Source organism: Saccopteryx leptura, chromosome 1 (genome assembly GCF_036850995.1).
Source record: "Saccopteryx leptura isolate mSacLep1 chromosome 1, mSacLep1_pri_phased_curated, whole genome shotgun sequence".
Lineage (NCBI taxonomy): Eukaryota > Metazoa > Chordata > Mammalia > Chiroptera > Emballonuridae > Saccopteryx > Saccopteryx leptura.
Genome location: NC_089503.1, coordinates 238947090 through 238962837, shown reverse-complemented (window position 1 = coordinate 238962837; position 15748 = coordinate 238947090). Strand labels below are relative to the sequence as shown.

The window sequence follows — 15748 nt, the reverse complement described above, 5'->3', positions numbered from 1 at the left end:
ATCTTTGATCACCTTCTCACCCGTCCTGTGACGCTGACCAACCACACACTGCCATGCTAATCCACTTTCTTAAATGTTGCCATGAAGGTGGCACTACACTGACCTGGGGGCCCAACGGCTCCCCCGTTCACCTCCTAGCCACACCTCAGGTGAGTGTCCCTGCCAGCTTTTAGGTGCCATGGAGGAGCTGCATTTGTCCCCTGCACCAAACCCCAGGAGACAGACAGGTCTCTCCATTCTTGTGCTCAGAGACACAATCTCTACAACAAAGGGTGTGGGGGCAAAAATGTCATGCCAGGAATGAGCACTAAACTTAGAATTGGAACAGCAAATTCTGCTCCCAGCTCCCTGGCTTGTGACCCTGAACCTGGCTGAAACCTAATGTCCTGTGGGTAGCTGGGAGCATGTTAGCTGCCTCCTGGGGTCCTCTGAGGACTGAGGCTGAAATTCTGTAAAGCAGAAGGCACTCTGATGCTGCGGGTGGATTTTTTCTCTGTGGGCACGACATCTCACAGAGTGCCACCTACTTCCCACCCCGGTGGTGAGCAGCCCACACCTGGAGGAGGCTGGCAGAGCCAGGGAGGGGTCATTCACAGAAGTGCAGCTGCCACTTCTCTTTCGTTAGGATGCTTGCTGGATTTCTTGAAGACAGATGAAGGTAGCAGACTGTCCCTCCCAAGACTGATTGACATGTCAGCCCAGGTTTGTGAGCTACGGGGCGGGGGGGGGGGGGGGCACTTATAGAGGTTGTATCTCTCTGATTTAGGCTGGGCTGAGAAGGACAGAAAACCCAAAGGAATAATGGTTTAAATGTGTAAACATCTAAAGGTGGGCGGTGTGGAGTAGTAGGTGAAAGTCACAAGGACCCAGGTTTCTTCACCCACTGGGTGTCTTAGCCTGTCATCTTGAATGGATGCTCACGCTTTCCCATCTTGTTCTTTTCTCAGTCAGCAGGAAGAAGTAAAGTGGGGGGAGGGTGAAAGCCCACCGTCCTTGCTCTAGGGACATGTCCCTGCAGTCATCCACTACTTGCATGGTCCTGGCCAGAGTGCCCTGGCCACACCTAGCTTCAAGGGACCTTGGGAAATGTAGTTTTTATTCTGGACAGCCATGAGGTGATGCGGTGGGTTCTATCAATAAGGAAGGCGAAGTGGAAAACTCAGAGAGTTGGCATGAATTCTATGTATCATGGTAGGAAAGTGTTTTGTGGTGACCTCATCTCTTCCTCAGATGGTGCCCACACATGCTTTCTGTAGCAGGTGGGGATATGGACAGGAGGGATCTTTCCTCCCTGGAGATTTTAGCTGAGGGCTTTCACTGGCAGGAAAACTCACCTGGTGGCCCCAAGTGTGTGTGTCTGTTAAAACTGGAACTCTCAGCAGAAAATCTCTGTGGTCAATCAGTGAGATGTGTAAACACACACACATCCGCTACAGAAAGGAAATCTGCCCTCACCCCCTCCACCCCTCCCACCTCTGCTGGCCTTATCTGCTGTTAGTATCGATGCAGGAACTGATGTCAGCGCACCCTTTGCCACAGACTGGTTGGATGCTGCTGCTGAGACAGTCTCGGAAAGTGAGCACTGGTCACTGGTTTGAAACCACAGAAGAGTGATAAACCTGTGAACCCCTTACCTCCCTTTCCTTCTCTCAATCTCCCATCTCGTATTTAACCTCTCAGTGAATCTTGGGTCACTCAGGGGCAAAGAATGTGCAAAGCCACCTCAGTTTATACCTAGGTGTGGTCAAGATGCTCAGGCTTAAGAAACCCAAATTCAGAACCTCCCAGGTGATCAGCTTCTGGACCATGTTCTGGTCAGGTCAGTGCCTCGCCACGCGTGCATATGCACATGCACACACACACTCCCACTCCCACACAACGTCATTCTGGGCGGTCCTTTTCCTGCTCTATAGATAAAATGCAGAGCTCCCCTCCAACCACGGCCCCAGGTGTCCTACCCTGCAGCCACACAGCAGCTCCCCAATGTCCCATGAGCCTTTGCCCGGCTGTCCTCTTTTCCCAGAATGCCCTTGACTCTCTTCTCACTTGGAAGAATCCTATTCAGTGTTCATGATTCAAGTCAAATGTTGTTTCTAGTAAATTTTTCCTGGATAGAAAAGTGCTAGGGACCCTTTAGCTCGTAGGTTCTCATTAGCATCGTGCACAGTAAGTAAATCCTTCTCCTTAAAAGCAGATCTGGGTCCTACTCAACTTTTTTTTTTTTTTGTATTTCTAGCACTGCTCAAGACATATTTTTTAATGGGATGAGTACTGCTACATGCTGTTCATCTGTAAGATATTTGGTACTTAGCTTTATAGTAAGCATCCCATAGTACCATACCAGTAAATGTGTGTTGATGAAATAATTTAGGGAAGGAAGGAAGGAAGGAAGGAAGGAAGGAAGGAAGGAAGGAAGGAAGGAAGGAAGGAAGGAAGGAAGGAAGGAAGGAAGGGAGGGAGGGAGGGAGGGAGGGAGGGAGGGAGGGAGGGAGGGAGGAATTGATTCATGGGTAAACCCATACAAATAAAAAGCAGAATGACAGGTGGGATCAATCTCAGCGTTGGCTTCTTGCCGTCACAGTTCTGAGAAGGTAAACTGGCTTTCTGCTCTCTGCCTCAGTTTCTTCACATATCAGCGGGGTTGCAGAGAATGACACCTGAGGGAGTTTCCTTGGCTAAAGAACACATGAGTAGCACAGACAGCTATTCCCGACCCAGCACTGGTGATAGGGGCAGACATGGGGTCTCCTCCTCTTATCCTGCCTCGGTTCCATTGGGACTCTGCCCCTCGTCCCTGAGGGCCCACCGTGGAGTAGTGCTGGGTTAGGTTTTGGCCACGTGTCTCATTTAATGCCCACCGTGATTCTGTGCCTTGCCTTGGAGACCCCTTTCCTCATGTTCCATCCAGTTCAGTGACATTTTAGGGTGCTTAAACAATATGCCAGGGCTCAACGGTTCCAAGCCAGGGTACCCGGCTCCAAAAACAGTGCTTCCAACTGGCCAAGAAAATGAAATCCCTTCCTTCCCCCACCCTCTCCTCCCACTCCTGCCCCTTCTTCCTCCGCCCCCCCTTCTCCTGCCTTCGTTCTGCTGCCTTCCTCCCGTGCAGACACTCGGAAGGAGAGGAGAGGTGGGTGACGGGTACAGGGAGTCCCGAGCTCTGGTGACAGCATCTCTGCCTTTCTGGGCTTTTAGGGGACGGAGGTTTCTAGCTTATTCAGCCGAGGAGTTGTTGAAGCCATCTAAGAACCTGCTCCTTCTCCAGAAACACCCACAAACAAACAAACAAACAAACACCCAAGCACTCCTTCCCTTTCCAGGCTGTGAGAGGGTGGAGGATGGAGAATGCTTCTACAGGAGGCCGGTGGTGAGGGTGGGCAGGGTCTTCCTTCCCCCGCAATAGGGGCTGTGTAGGGGATGCTGGATGGGCTCGGCCCTTGCATGGAGGTCCCAGCAGCCCTCCCCTGTGTGGCATGTTCCCTCAGATTGCCGAAGGAATGGCATATATCGAGAAAATGAATTCAATTCACCGCGACCTCAGAGCAGCCAACATCCTGGTGTCTGAGACCTTGGGCTGCAAAATCGGCGACTTTGGCTTGGCCCGGATTATTGACAATGAATACACTGCCCAAGAAGGTGAGCAGAGGCTGCCAACTGAAGGGAGACCTTGGGCCTTACCTTCCCCAACTCCCCAAACCCCTTGGACTTCTCATCACTATGTGGCAGAGCCCTGTGTGAAGAGATCAGAGAATGTGTGGTTCCCACAATTCTGGCCTTACCCCAGATAGATCGGCATTCCCGTAGCCTTCTGAGGAATGGCTGTGTGATGAGGGGTTGGGGATGCTGCAAAGTCCGTCCAGAGCCCTCTTGGTGATTTCCAATGCACAGCAGCATATTATAGGCACTGAGAAGGCCTGTAGCAAAGAAACAGTGTCGTTTGCTTCACCTGGTGTCCCCCAACCTAATTTGAGCCCACTTATTGTCTATTAACTTCCCACAGAACTAGGGTTTCAAAGGGCACAATTTAGGAAACACTGCTCTGAAGCATGAGCAGCAAAACACACCTGAATTAGGTTTCCACAGAGCCCTCTGGTTTTGCTCTGTTAGTGTAACTCAAGTAAAAATCCTCTTTACACAAAGAATTGAAGTGGTCACATACATTTATTAAGCAAGCTAGCAAGCTGTATTAGCTGAGCATATTAATCAGTGGATGCAGGAGAAAGATCAATATGGCTCCTTCTCTGAGGGACCTGCAGGCTGGCGGGGAGCCCGAGAAAGGCAGGCACAGTCCGCTGTGAATGCCCAGACCGCGGCCCTCCGCAGGGCTCTGTGCGGCAGTGGGATTTGAACTCCCTCCTCACTGTGACCCTCAGGGGTACGGAAGTCACGTGTCATCATTCCCCTTTTGCAGCAAAGGACTAACTGAGGCAGGGACAAGTTAAAGTAACTTGCCCAAGTCATGAGTTCCTGTTATTAACAGGTGGAAAGGGGCCCTGGCTGGTTGGCTCAGTGGTAGAGCGTCGGCCTGGCGTGCAGAAGTCCCGGGTTCGATTCCCGGCCAGGGCACACAGGAGAGGCACCCATCTGCTTCTCCACCCCTCCCCCTCTCCTTCCTCTCTATCTCTCTCTTCCCCTCCCGCAGAGAGGCTCCATTGGAGCAGGGATGGCCCGGGTGCTGGGGATGGCTCCTTGGCCTCTGCCCCAGGCGCTAGAGTGGCTCTGGTCGCAACAGAGCGACGCCAGAGGGGCAGAGCGTCGCCCCCTGGTGGGCGTGCCGGGTGGATCCCGGTGGGGCGCATGCGGGAGTCTGTCTGACTGTCTCTCCCCGTTTCCAGCTTCAGAAAAAAAAAAATGGGAAACGGGTGGAAAGGGCCACCACTGTCCAGATGGGAACACATGGTGGCTGCCCGGTGAAGCCCACTAGGCAAGGACCCAGAGGGCGAGGGGGATGATATTTGTGTCCATACTGTCCTTTTGTGCTGTGGCCCCGTGTCTGCACATGCCTGGTCATGTGTCCTAGTGGGTCTCAGAGGCTCCCTGGTTGAGTCTGTCATGTAGGCCAAGCCAAGCCTCGTGAAGGGTTGTGGGGCGAAGGGAGCAGGAAGAGCGGGGCGTGGCAGCGGACACAGGGCCAGCCGGTCATGGCCTCGCAAAGCTGCTCACGGCTCTTCCCACAGGGGCCAAGTTCCCCATCAAGTGGACTGCCCCAGAGGCCATCCACTTCGGAGTGTTCACCATCAAAGCAGACGTGTGGTCATTTGGCATCCTCCTGATGGAAATCGTCACTTACGGGCGGGTACCCTACCCAGGTAGGCTTGGTCGTCCTGCAGTGACCTGTGGGTTCCGGGCTGTCCTGGGATGGCTGTGATGGCAGATGTCTCACCCTTGTGCCTGGGGCTGCCCAAGTATGTGTCAGAATGGAGTCCCCATGGTGGGACAGAAACCCAGCACACCAGTCTGAAGGCAGGGGTACTGCCCCCTTCATCCATAGTGCTCTTGTCAACAGAGCAGTGACCCCTTCTTCCAGTGTGGGATCAATCAGCCACCAAACTTGATATTAAGTAAAAGTCAGGGTCTGAACTGATTTACTCCCAATTGGTTTGTTCTCGGTTGAGGATAGAGGGTCCCTTCCTTGACTTTCCGCCTTGAGCATATCCAGTCCTGCTTGTAAAACCCCAGCCCCGTGTCAGAAGGGCTTGGGCAGCTGAGCACTCTCTCCTTAGTTAGCGGGTGGGCCGTTTTCATGGAGCACCTGTCCAGCGAGTGATGGATTTTGACTGTGTGCCAGGTAATCACAGACAAGCCAGATAGGGTCCCTTCCACGGGGGCACTGCCCGCACTGAGGCGAAAATCTACAGCCTCTTTTCCAGAGGTTCTCCAGGCAATGAACAGTAAATAAAGGGATGTTTAAAGGTGGCCCCAGAGGGGCAGCCAGGTGACCTGAGGGGGAGGAGGCAGTGGTCTGTGCCTCCCCGGCCCCTGCCGCCCTCCAGCCGCGCTCTGCGTCCCTTCTGCCTCCAGGAATGAGCAACCCGGAGGTCATCCGCAGCCTGGAGCGCGGCTACCGCATGCCGCGCCCGGACTCGTGCCCGCCGGAGCTGTACCGCGGCGTCATCGCCCAGTGCTGGCGGAGCCGGCCCGAAGAGAGGCCCACCTTCGAGTTCCTGCAGTCGGTGCTCGAGGACTTCAACACGGCCACCGAGCGGCAGTACGAGCTGCAGCCATAGCCCGGCTCCGCAATCCCTGCATCACGCCGCCGGGATGGCGCCCCCCTGTGGCCTGACCGCAGCACCGACCCGGCGTGTTCGCCTCGCGGCTCTTACTCCAGCCCCACGCAGGCTGCAGCGGCAGGGAGGGGCTATACGCCCCGTTCTCAGAGGAAACTAGAGGTGGCTTGGAGGGTGGTCCACAGCATGCCTCCAAGCTGGATCCAACCACAGCCCCATCCTTCTCTGTGTGTCGTTGGGCAAGTTACTAAGCCTCTCGGTGTCTCCGCTTCCTCCTCTGTTATAGTACCTACCTCGTATATTCCTCATGAGGACTACACTAGTTAGCCGCGGTAAGGTGTAAGGATAGTGTCTGGCGGATAGTACATGTTTGGTACACTCTTAAGTGCTTGTAATCATGTAAGTCTCCCCTGTGCTGGCGCAGGTGACCGGGAGGGTCGTGCTCCCACCTGAGGACCCCCTCCTACCTGAGGCTCCCTGTGCCCAACCCAGAGGCGGAACTGGGTTCTCCCAGACATCCGCTCGGAAAAAGCGTCCACCAGCGTCGGCTCTGTAAGGGAAGCCCTGACGTAGACTCCAGCGCTTCGGGACGTTTCCGTAATAAAGTCACGAGATCTGGCCTTTTTCGTGTCGTTACTGGTGACAAGCCTTGTCATTGTAACCATGACGTATGGATGCATGAGTGGCGCGGCTAGGGACTCGCGGATGACAGTGGGTTTCCCAGCCCCAGGACAACTGCGCGGAGCCAACTGTCATTGCCTTTGAGCAGGGCCAGCAGGTGGCGCTCTCACCTCAGAAATAGTTGCTCTCCCTGTCCGGCCATCAGCACATTTTAAATGACCCTGCTGGCTAATAATGTTCATTCAGGATTGGGAACCATTGGGTTAGTTGTGTGGGGTTTGGAAGTACCCTTCCTAGTGGAGCCGGCTGCCAGTGACCAGGGGCCAGTCTGACTCCTGGGATTGCAAAACCAGCTCATGCTTGTGGCTTTTCCAGTTCTAATATACAAGTGACAACCTGCAGAAACCACAAAAGAAATCTGTCACGTTCTCAGTGACAAGTTGTCCAATAAGGCAGACACATCTTCTCCATCTCCTGCTGCTCCCCAGGTGGTTTCCTAGGGAAGGTGATGTTGGAGCATGCAGAACCAGTGAGACTTTTTTCCACTAAGAGGCGCCCTTGCCTTAGCGGTGGTCAGAACAGAGCCGATATCCTGGTGGTTTTTGTTAGATGTACAAGTGATTTTATGAAAGACAAGAAACCTTCTGATTTTCAGCCAGAGAAAAAAAGAAAGTGTGGAAATATAGAGACAGTATGACAAAGTGAGACAAGGACAGAAAGACAGAGATAAAGACAAAGAAAGAGACAGAGATGGAGAGAAAACAGAAAGAAACAGAGACACAGAGAGAACATGAATGGGAAAAAAAAAAGGCACCATTTCCTGCTCTGACAACTTGTCTTACAAGTAGGAGGAGGGGAAGCTATTCATGGCTGTGGAGACTGTATTCTCCCAACCATAACCAGCACGTGTGAAGATACTGAAAAGGGCCCGAAGGCCTGAGACACATGGAGCATTCGATTACTGCCAACTCACCCAGAGCTCTTCTGAGACATGGGCCGCAGCCTTGGGCCCCAGATGCCTTCTGGCCTGTGATGGAGATTGTGTTTTCTCCCAGAGTCACCGCACACTTACCCACTCCCATTTATTGTAAAATGAAGAACAGCAAACTCTTCAGGGTCAGATGGACCTGGCTTCCAATTCAAGCACTTTCTCTTCCAGGATGTATGACCGTGGGCACTTTGCTTGACTTCTCTGGGTCTCATTTTCTTCATCTGTAAAATGGACATACTAATGACATATATTGTAGGCTCATTCTGAGGTTTAGATGAAATAGTATGTGTGAGGCATTTATCACAGTGTCTGTCTTATGGTAGACACTCAGAAAAATCACCTCTTATTATTTCACTATAATATATACAGCTCCCTAAAGAAAGCCCTTCCAAGACCTTCATCCACAACCTTCAACACCCTTCACTGGTTCCCCCCTCCTCTGTGACATATTCTCTACCTGTTGCTGTGAATTTTCTTTATTCACTCTTACATTCCTTGCACCCTTAGGGCAGACTGGGAAATAAATGCGTGGGGTTTGAAATCAAAGACCTGGGTTTGCCTGGCACTGTTTGGCTGTGTGACCTTGGATAAGCAACTCAAGTCCTCTGAGCCTCCATTGTCTCAACTATAAACAGGGAGAACATCGACTCCTTTACAAGGTTGTTTTAAGGATTTAAAGAGTACTTTGAAAATGGAATGGTAATTAGGACGCCATAACAAATGCCACAGACTAGGGGCTTCCACAAGAGACATGCATTTCCTCATAGTTCTGGAGGCTGGAAGTTCGAAACCGAGATGTCGGCAGGGTCTTCTTCCCTCCTTGCCTTTCAGAGGCCCACTTCTCCCACTGTGTTCTCCATGGGCGTCCCTCTGTGTGTGTCTTTGCCGGAATCCCGTCTTCTTATAAGCACACCAATCATATTGGATTAGGACCCATCCAATGACCTCACTTAATGTAATCACACCTTAGACTTTATCCCCAGTCACATCCTGAGGTACTGGGAGGTAGGACTTTAATGAAAGCATTGGGGGGGGGGCACAATTCAGCCCACAACAAATAGAAATAAAGTTAATAATTATTTCTTCTTTTGTATTTTCTATTTTTATATCTATTATATTTTCATATTATACTGCTCACAAAAATTAGGGGATATTTCAAAATGACTATGAAGCGATAAAATATCCCCTAATTTTTGTGAGCAGTGTGTTTCTTATCCATATATCTTCCTTCATAGCTTCCACTACCTGTCCAGTGTTAGGCATATTATAGGTGTCAGTGTATTCTTGTGACTAACTGACTAGTGTCAAAAACAAGAATATTTGGTGTGAATAAACTTCTCATCTACAGATCAGGATGATCCAAAGCTAAGCCAAAATACCAGTGGACCAGCTTTAAGCAAACTCACAAATGAAAACCCAGATTTACATGAAAGGTAAAAAAGTCTTTAATGATTTTTGTAGAAAAAGTTCCACCACATATTCCTTTGGGTACTTCAAAAGCAATACCCAAATTTCCGCAGCCTTTATGTTGTCATTTTTAAAAATTAAAATACACGTAGCATAAAATTTACCATCCTAGGCATTTTTTAAGTATACTGTTTAGTCATGTTAAGGACATTCACATTATTGTGCAACCCTGTCCACCACCCATCTCCAGAACTTCTCCCAAACTGAAACTCTGTCCTCAGTAAACAACTCCCATTCTCCCCTACCCCAGTCCCTGCCAACCACCATTCTTCTTTCTGTCTCTAAATTTGACTATTCTTGATACCTTATATAAGTGGAATCATATAGAATTTGTCCTTTTGTGGCTCACTTATTTCTCTCAACATAACACCTTCAGTTTTTATCCATGTTGTAGCACGTGTCAGAATTTCCTTCCTTTTTAAGGCTGAGTAATATTCCAGTGTATATAATTACATTTATTTTCTCCACTCACCTGTTGAAGGACACTTGGGTTGTTTCCACCTTTCGGCTATTGTGAATAATGCTGCTATGAACACAGGCATAAAAATATCTGAGACCCACTGCTGGATCATATAGCAGTTCTAGCTTTAACTTTCTGAGGAGCCTCCATATTGTCTTCCACAGCAGCTGCTCCATTTTACATTCCTGTCAGCGGTGGTCAGGTTTTCGATTCCTCCACTTCCTCACCAACACTTGATATCTTCTGTTCTAGTTTTGTTTACAGTAGACATCCTAAGGGATGTGAGGTGAACATCGTTTTAATAGCAAGAACCCAAATTTCTTTGACTTTGGTTTCCACAGGATTCAGCCCTCTTTGGAATGGCTTCAGGTGATTCTGAATTCTCGGGGGTTTTTCCTGTGTGTGCTCAGGATGAGCCTTTTCACGCGCATGCCTCAGATGTTCTGCTGTTTCTTGCTGGTCACTGGGGGCCAGGAGGGCTTCATGGGCCTGGCTGAGAGGCCCCAGCTGACTGGGGACAGAGGGACAGGACTCTGTTCTGGGGAAAGTGACTTTCAGTCCCCATGCTGGGTGAGTCTGTCCCTGCTGCCCCCTGGTACCTGGGAACTTGCCCAAGGCTCTCCCCAGACATCTCCAGGCAGGTCTGTGTCCTGGTGAGCATGTGCTTGAACCTCTACTTCAAAGTGGTCACCAAGATTTGCTTGACCTGTGGCCTTCCAGTTATCACGGGAAAGACTATGTTCAGTTCTGGACACTCGGGTGCAAAGGTGACGAGGAGAGAGCAGAAGGCAGTAGCCACCATGATGCATGGGCAGATCAGGGAAAGCAACAGACCCCTGGGCTGCTGACACAGGCTTGTCGGCTCATCTCATGGCCAAGCCGAGCTCATACAGTCTTCTGGATTAAAGAAAATGCCAACCTTGACACTGTGTATAGAATCTTAGAAAGTTGAACAGGACTTTCATGATCAGCCAGAATTTACTGAGTATAAAGGCCAATGACAACCCAGAGAGGTAGGTACCATGATCCTTATCCTTGCAGATGAGGAAACTGGGGCACAGGTTAAGTAACTAGCCAAGGCCACACAGCTGGTAAAGGGTGGTGTGAGGACTCACCACTCTTAACCATTCTTCCAGGAAGATTCTGGTCTAGATGTTTCAAACTGTGCTCCTTGGTGGTCTGTGGTGGGGTCTCAGGAGCAAGAAGCTCACAGTAAGGTGGGGGCGGGAAGGGAAAGGCCCCACCTGCCCTCCTTCAGCAGACTTTTTTGCATCTGTTTCACATATTCAGCTGCCTTACGAGGGCTGTTTGAACAGAGTGTGGCTTTAAAATTGTTTTGGAAATCAGTCACCTAGTCCAACGTTCTCGCTCCCCTTTCCATCTCACGAATGGGAGACTGAGACCTAGATAAGAACCCACACCCACACACCAGGGGCCGCACACCAGGGCCCAGCCCTCCAGGCACCTGGCCAAGTTCTCTGTCCACCCCAGCGCACCGTAGTTTCCTGGTGGGCAGGTGTTAATTCACTCCAGGATTTTCTAAAAAGAGAAACCCTTATACTCGAGAACTCTTCAGATCAGATAAATCAGTTCCCTGGAAACTCCCCCCCCACACACACACACCATTCTTTAACCATGCCAGAACCACTCCGCACTGAATGGATCAGAGGATAGAGCTTTGTGTGCCCTGTGCCCACAGCACTCAGCAGTTTACCAAGGGGTGTCCCTTGTTTTGTGTCATCTGGGTTGCTCCACACAGCAGCGCCTCAGCTGTGCTGCAGCCTTCACGTCTCTGCCTTCTGTAAACAGTGTCACTCAGCATCACATCCCTAGAGAGTGGAGGAGCCAGGACACAAATCCTGGGCTCCTGGCTCCACGACCAACACTTAAGGGACCCAGAAAATGGTCCTGAGGTTAAAAGTGCTCTAGAGAAGTGAGGAGCAGGCCAGACACACCCACTCACGGCCTGGTGAATGGCCCTTGTGGGGCGATCCTGTTAATAAGCTTGGACAAACCATGCCGAGAGGATGGCAGGTAGGTTTGTCATGCCTGTGGCAAAGAAGCAAAGAGGAGAAGCATATAGTTTCGATAGGGTCACTAGACTTAGTGGACGCTCACCCTTCAGACAGAAACTGCAGTCCCTGGACAGACCCAGTGGCCAGCGCTCCCGTGAGTGAGGCCGCGAACTCTGCTGATGAGTCACAGAGTAAGCACTCTGCCTGACGTCAGCTGAAGGCCTGAAAATAGCCATCAGGGTATACTTGGAGATAGTGGAGAAATGTTAAAATCTGTGTGCAGAATGGTGGGCACACATGGAAAATGTCCAACTGGCACCTGTGGGGGCTCTGTGGCCTTCCAGTTCCTCGCTTGGCCTTGAAGGGATACAGCGATGAGTAAGAGAAGAAGTTACTCCCAAAGAGCCCTTCGGTGTGCCCTCCTCATGGGAGCGTGATGTCCATCTCCTGTGCTCAGAACTGAGGGTGCTGGCAGCAAGGCCACCTGCCTTATTTTGTGCTTCATGGCCATGACCTCAAGTAGCCTGCGTGACAACTCAGAAGTGGATTCTGTTTCTCGTCCCCTTTTGTAGATGAGAAAACTGAGGCTTTTGGAGGTGAGGTCATCTGCCATGTGCACGCAGCTGGGCCGCGAGCCCAGATTGGCCTCTGTGCAGAGCCTCCTCCACCAGGAGTCCTGGGAGTGGGAGCTTAGGCTTTGTGGGAGCTGGAGGCAGAGCTGGAGCTGGCCCAGAAGCCAGCAGGGAGGCTCTGCCATGCCCCTTTAGCCCTTTCTTGCCAGGTGTGGGTCAGGCCTTGGAGGATCCCTTTGGAGGGATCAGGCAGCATTCACTTCATCTCTTGGCTTTGCCTCTTACTGGCTGTGGAATAAGTCCCTGGCGAATTATTGAACCTTTCTGAGCCTCAGTTTTATCATCTTCAAAATGGACGCAGCACATCTTTCTCAAAGGGACTCCAGAGATGAACCAAGATGATGTATACATAACGCTTTGGGTGTAGGGTCATGCTTGCCGTAGGATGTCCATACACACGTTCCCTCCCATTCTCAAGGCCCAGGCCAGACAGCATCTGCCCTGGGTCACCTCGGAGTGAGGGTGGGAACCCGACCTGCCCACCCCATCCCACATCCCGTCGGCCTCCATTTCCAGTCAGCAGCCTGGCCCCTGGGCCTCCAGCTCCCTGGGCAGCAGAGGCTGACAGGAGCTGATGGGAGCCAGTCCCAGGGGGCTGAAGGCAGATTACTGAGAACTGATGAGGTGAAGAGGGACTGCTGTCCGGGAGCTGACAGCATCGCCTGGGAGGAAGAGGAGGGCAAGAAGGTTCCCTAATCTCGTCCTTATGTCTCTGGAAAGGCGAGGGCACCATCTGTGGGTGTCTCCTTTGGAGCCTTTCCTTCTGTGCCAAGGTCATCCTGCAGCTCTTGGTTAAAATTAGCCTCCTGCTCATTGCTCTGGACTGAATGGCCTTTTCCCATGAACCACCAGGACCTGGCCTCGCACAGGCAGGGGCTGGGCTGAGTGCCCTCTGCTCTATGGAGAGCGAGTAGAACACACCCTGTTCTGGAGGCTGGACAAGAGGGGTGGGGCACATGCACGAGAGTGTGCACATGGGCGTGCATGGGCAAACATGCCTGCACACATAGCTAACCAGACCAGGACACTGGGAGGAGGCAATCACAGAACTGGGCAAGCTTTTGTTGTTGGCATTATTCCTTGATTGTGCTGTTTCTTTCTTCCTTCTGAGGCTCCCGTGTGATGTCTGGTGACATCATCTTACGCATTTTAGCCTCTAACGTGAAACAAGAAGCCCGCCCCATCCCCCTTGCACATCTGAGATTTAAGTAAAATGTGCCGTGACTCCTGAACCCCAGGTGAGGCACAGGTGTTTATGAAGACAATGAGCAAGTGATAAAGTGAAATGAGGAATGGTTTAGCCAGACTGTCCCTTCTGTGGAGCTGGGCTGTGTCTTTTTCCCTCTGGGTCTCCAGCCCCTGGCACAGGGCACGGACCATAGGATGTGCTCCATGGATATTTGTCAAATACATGAATAAATGGGGACAACTTGCCAGTTTGCTCTCTGCCTTCATCCCGTACGTGGTAATAGAGTCAGCCAGACTACGACACGTGCTCTGTCAGGGCTTAGGTGAGGACAGTTTGAATCACATCAGAAATAGGGGCGGAGACCGGGAAGAAAAGATCACCGTGATTGAGGTTCTGGGGGCTCCAGTCCTGCTCAGCGGAGTGGCCTTCTGCAAGTCAGCCAACTTCCTGAGCCCGAGTCCTCGCTCTCAAGGGCATCGGTGAGCCAGAGGCCCGGCCTGCAGTGGGCAAGACGGTGCCGCTCTGGTCCCCTGAAGAAGGCCTGGCATTCGGCAAAAGAGTAATTGTTCGTATTTTTACAGGACTTCAGTGGGAAAATATCCAGAAGCTTAGGATGGGAAAGCTGCTGTTCTTGCACAAAAGGACACGTGAATAAATTAAAAGTAAATGTCAGACACGGAGAAAGCACCTGCAATCTCTGTGGAACATAGGAATACTGCAAAGAAAACTTGAGTCTTTCCTGTTTCTAAACAACCCAAAGTCAAACGGACTAATGATGAGGTGCGGGCACCACACAGAAAGAGAACTACAACAGGCTGATAAACACAGGAAAAATGCCCAACCACAGCAGTCAAGGGGAAAAAATGCAAATTAAATCATAATGCAATACTTTTCGCCATCAGAATGGTGAAATGGCAAGACTGCTGATATAAAATAATATTGGTGACGCAGGAGAATGTCACTGTGACCAAGTATTGGTAGGAGTGTCATTTGAAAAAGACTTTTGGGGGGAACATTTCTGGCAGGATCATTCAGGACTGGGATGCATAGGTTCAGCACGAAGCTATTGCACCCCTAGAAGGTTATCTACACTAAAGCATGCCTTTGTTCTCAAAGATAAAATGATCAATACCCTTCACAGCAACATGCTTGTCATAGCAAACCGCAAGCATTGGGAACTTCCAGGTGCAACAATAAGAAAGATATAAGTAAATCATGGTCCATTTATTTTATGAACTCCTTTTCTGTCATTAAAATGAATGGGGCACTTCTATGGGTACAGATATGGAAACATGCCCAAGACATATCAATTGGGGGCGTAGGTGCAGAAAAACACATATGGCATGATTTTACATACATGCACACAATTTTATATTTATCATGCAAACACATTTATCTGTATGTAAATGTAAAGCAAAGGGAACTGAATGATACCCACCCAAGAGAGCTTTGAGTGACCTCTTATGGGTGGCGGGTGTTAATGGGACAAAGACGGATAAGGGAGGCACTCACGTTCTATTCCATCCTTTTTCATTGCTCAAGTCTTTTAGAATGAGAATGCATTAATGCATTTGGAGGGGGAAGAAAGCCAGACAGTGGTCAGTGATGGATTGCTTGGTGCAATTGTGCCTGGTGGCAGAGAATGGATGACATGACCCCCAGGGTTGGGTCCCGCTCTGGGGCTCTAAGCAGCCTCCTGACTCTGGACCTCACTTACGCCCCCCCCCCAGTACCAGCCCATTTCCTCTCCCGATAGCGCCCCCCATCAGGTTATCAGTGGTCCCCGAGCACAGGGAGGCAGGGCCCTGCACCACGCCTTTAATGTGCCATCACGGCTTATCATTCCTGCACTGAGGGAGGCCGGTGGGAGGTCTGAGACCTCAGATCACAAGCAGTGGAGGGTGCTGGTTGAAAGAGACCAAGCCCCTCCCTTCAGCCCAGGCCAGCATGGTAATGAGGTGGAGGTGGGGGGATAACTTCTGACCACCAGCATCTCCTCCCTCCACCACTGTGACATCCCTGTATCCCTGTGACATTCTTCAGGTGACCCACTTTCCTGTAATAACAGGAATGGCAGCTAGAAGCGAATGTATGCCTACTACATGCCAGCCACTGTGCTAGGCAGTGGGCGTGTTGTTTTTCTTCT

The 15748-nt window shown here is 50.9% G+C and overlaps 1 protein-coding gene across 1 annotated transcript in view; it reads left to right on the top strand.

Annotated features, from left to right (window-relative positions):
- The window catches only part of BLK (BLK proto-oncogene, Src family tyrosine kinase), a 53563-nt gene extending 46733 nt beyond the window's left edge, over window positions 1-6830 (top strand). Inside the window, exons 10-13 of the mRNA XM_066360947.1 lie at window positions 626-702; window positions 3486-3636; window positions 5178-5309; window positions 6022-6830. Of these exons, the coding sequence (XP_066217044.1) occupies window positions 626-702; window positions 3486-3636; window positions 5178-5309; window positions 6022-6227 (566 nt within the window). The 3' untranslated portion in view covers window positions 6228-6830. The remainder of the gene's footprint in view (window positions 1-625; window positions 703-3485; window positions 3637-5177; window positions 5310-6021) is intronic.
- The last annotated feature ends 8918 nt before the right edge of the window (window positions 6831-15748 follow it).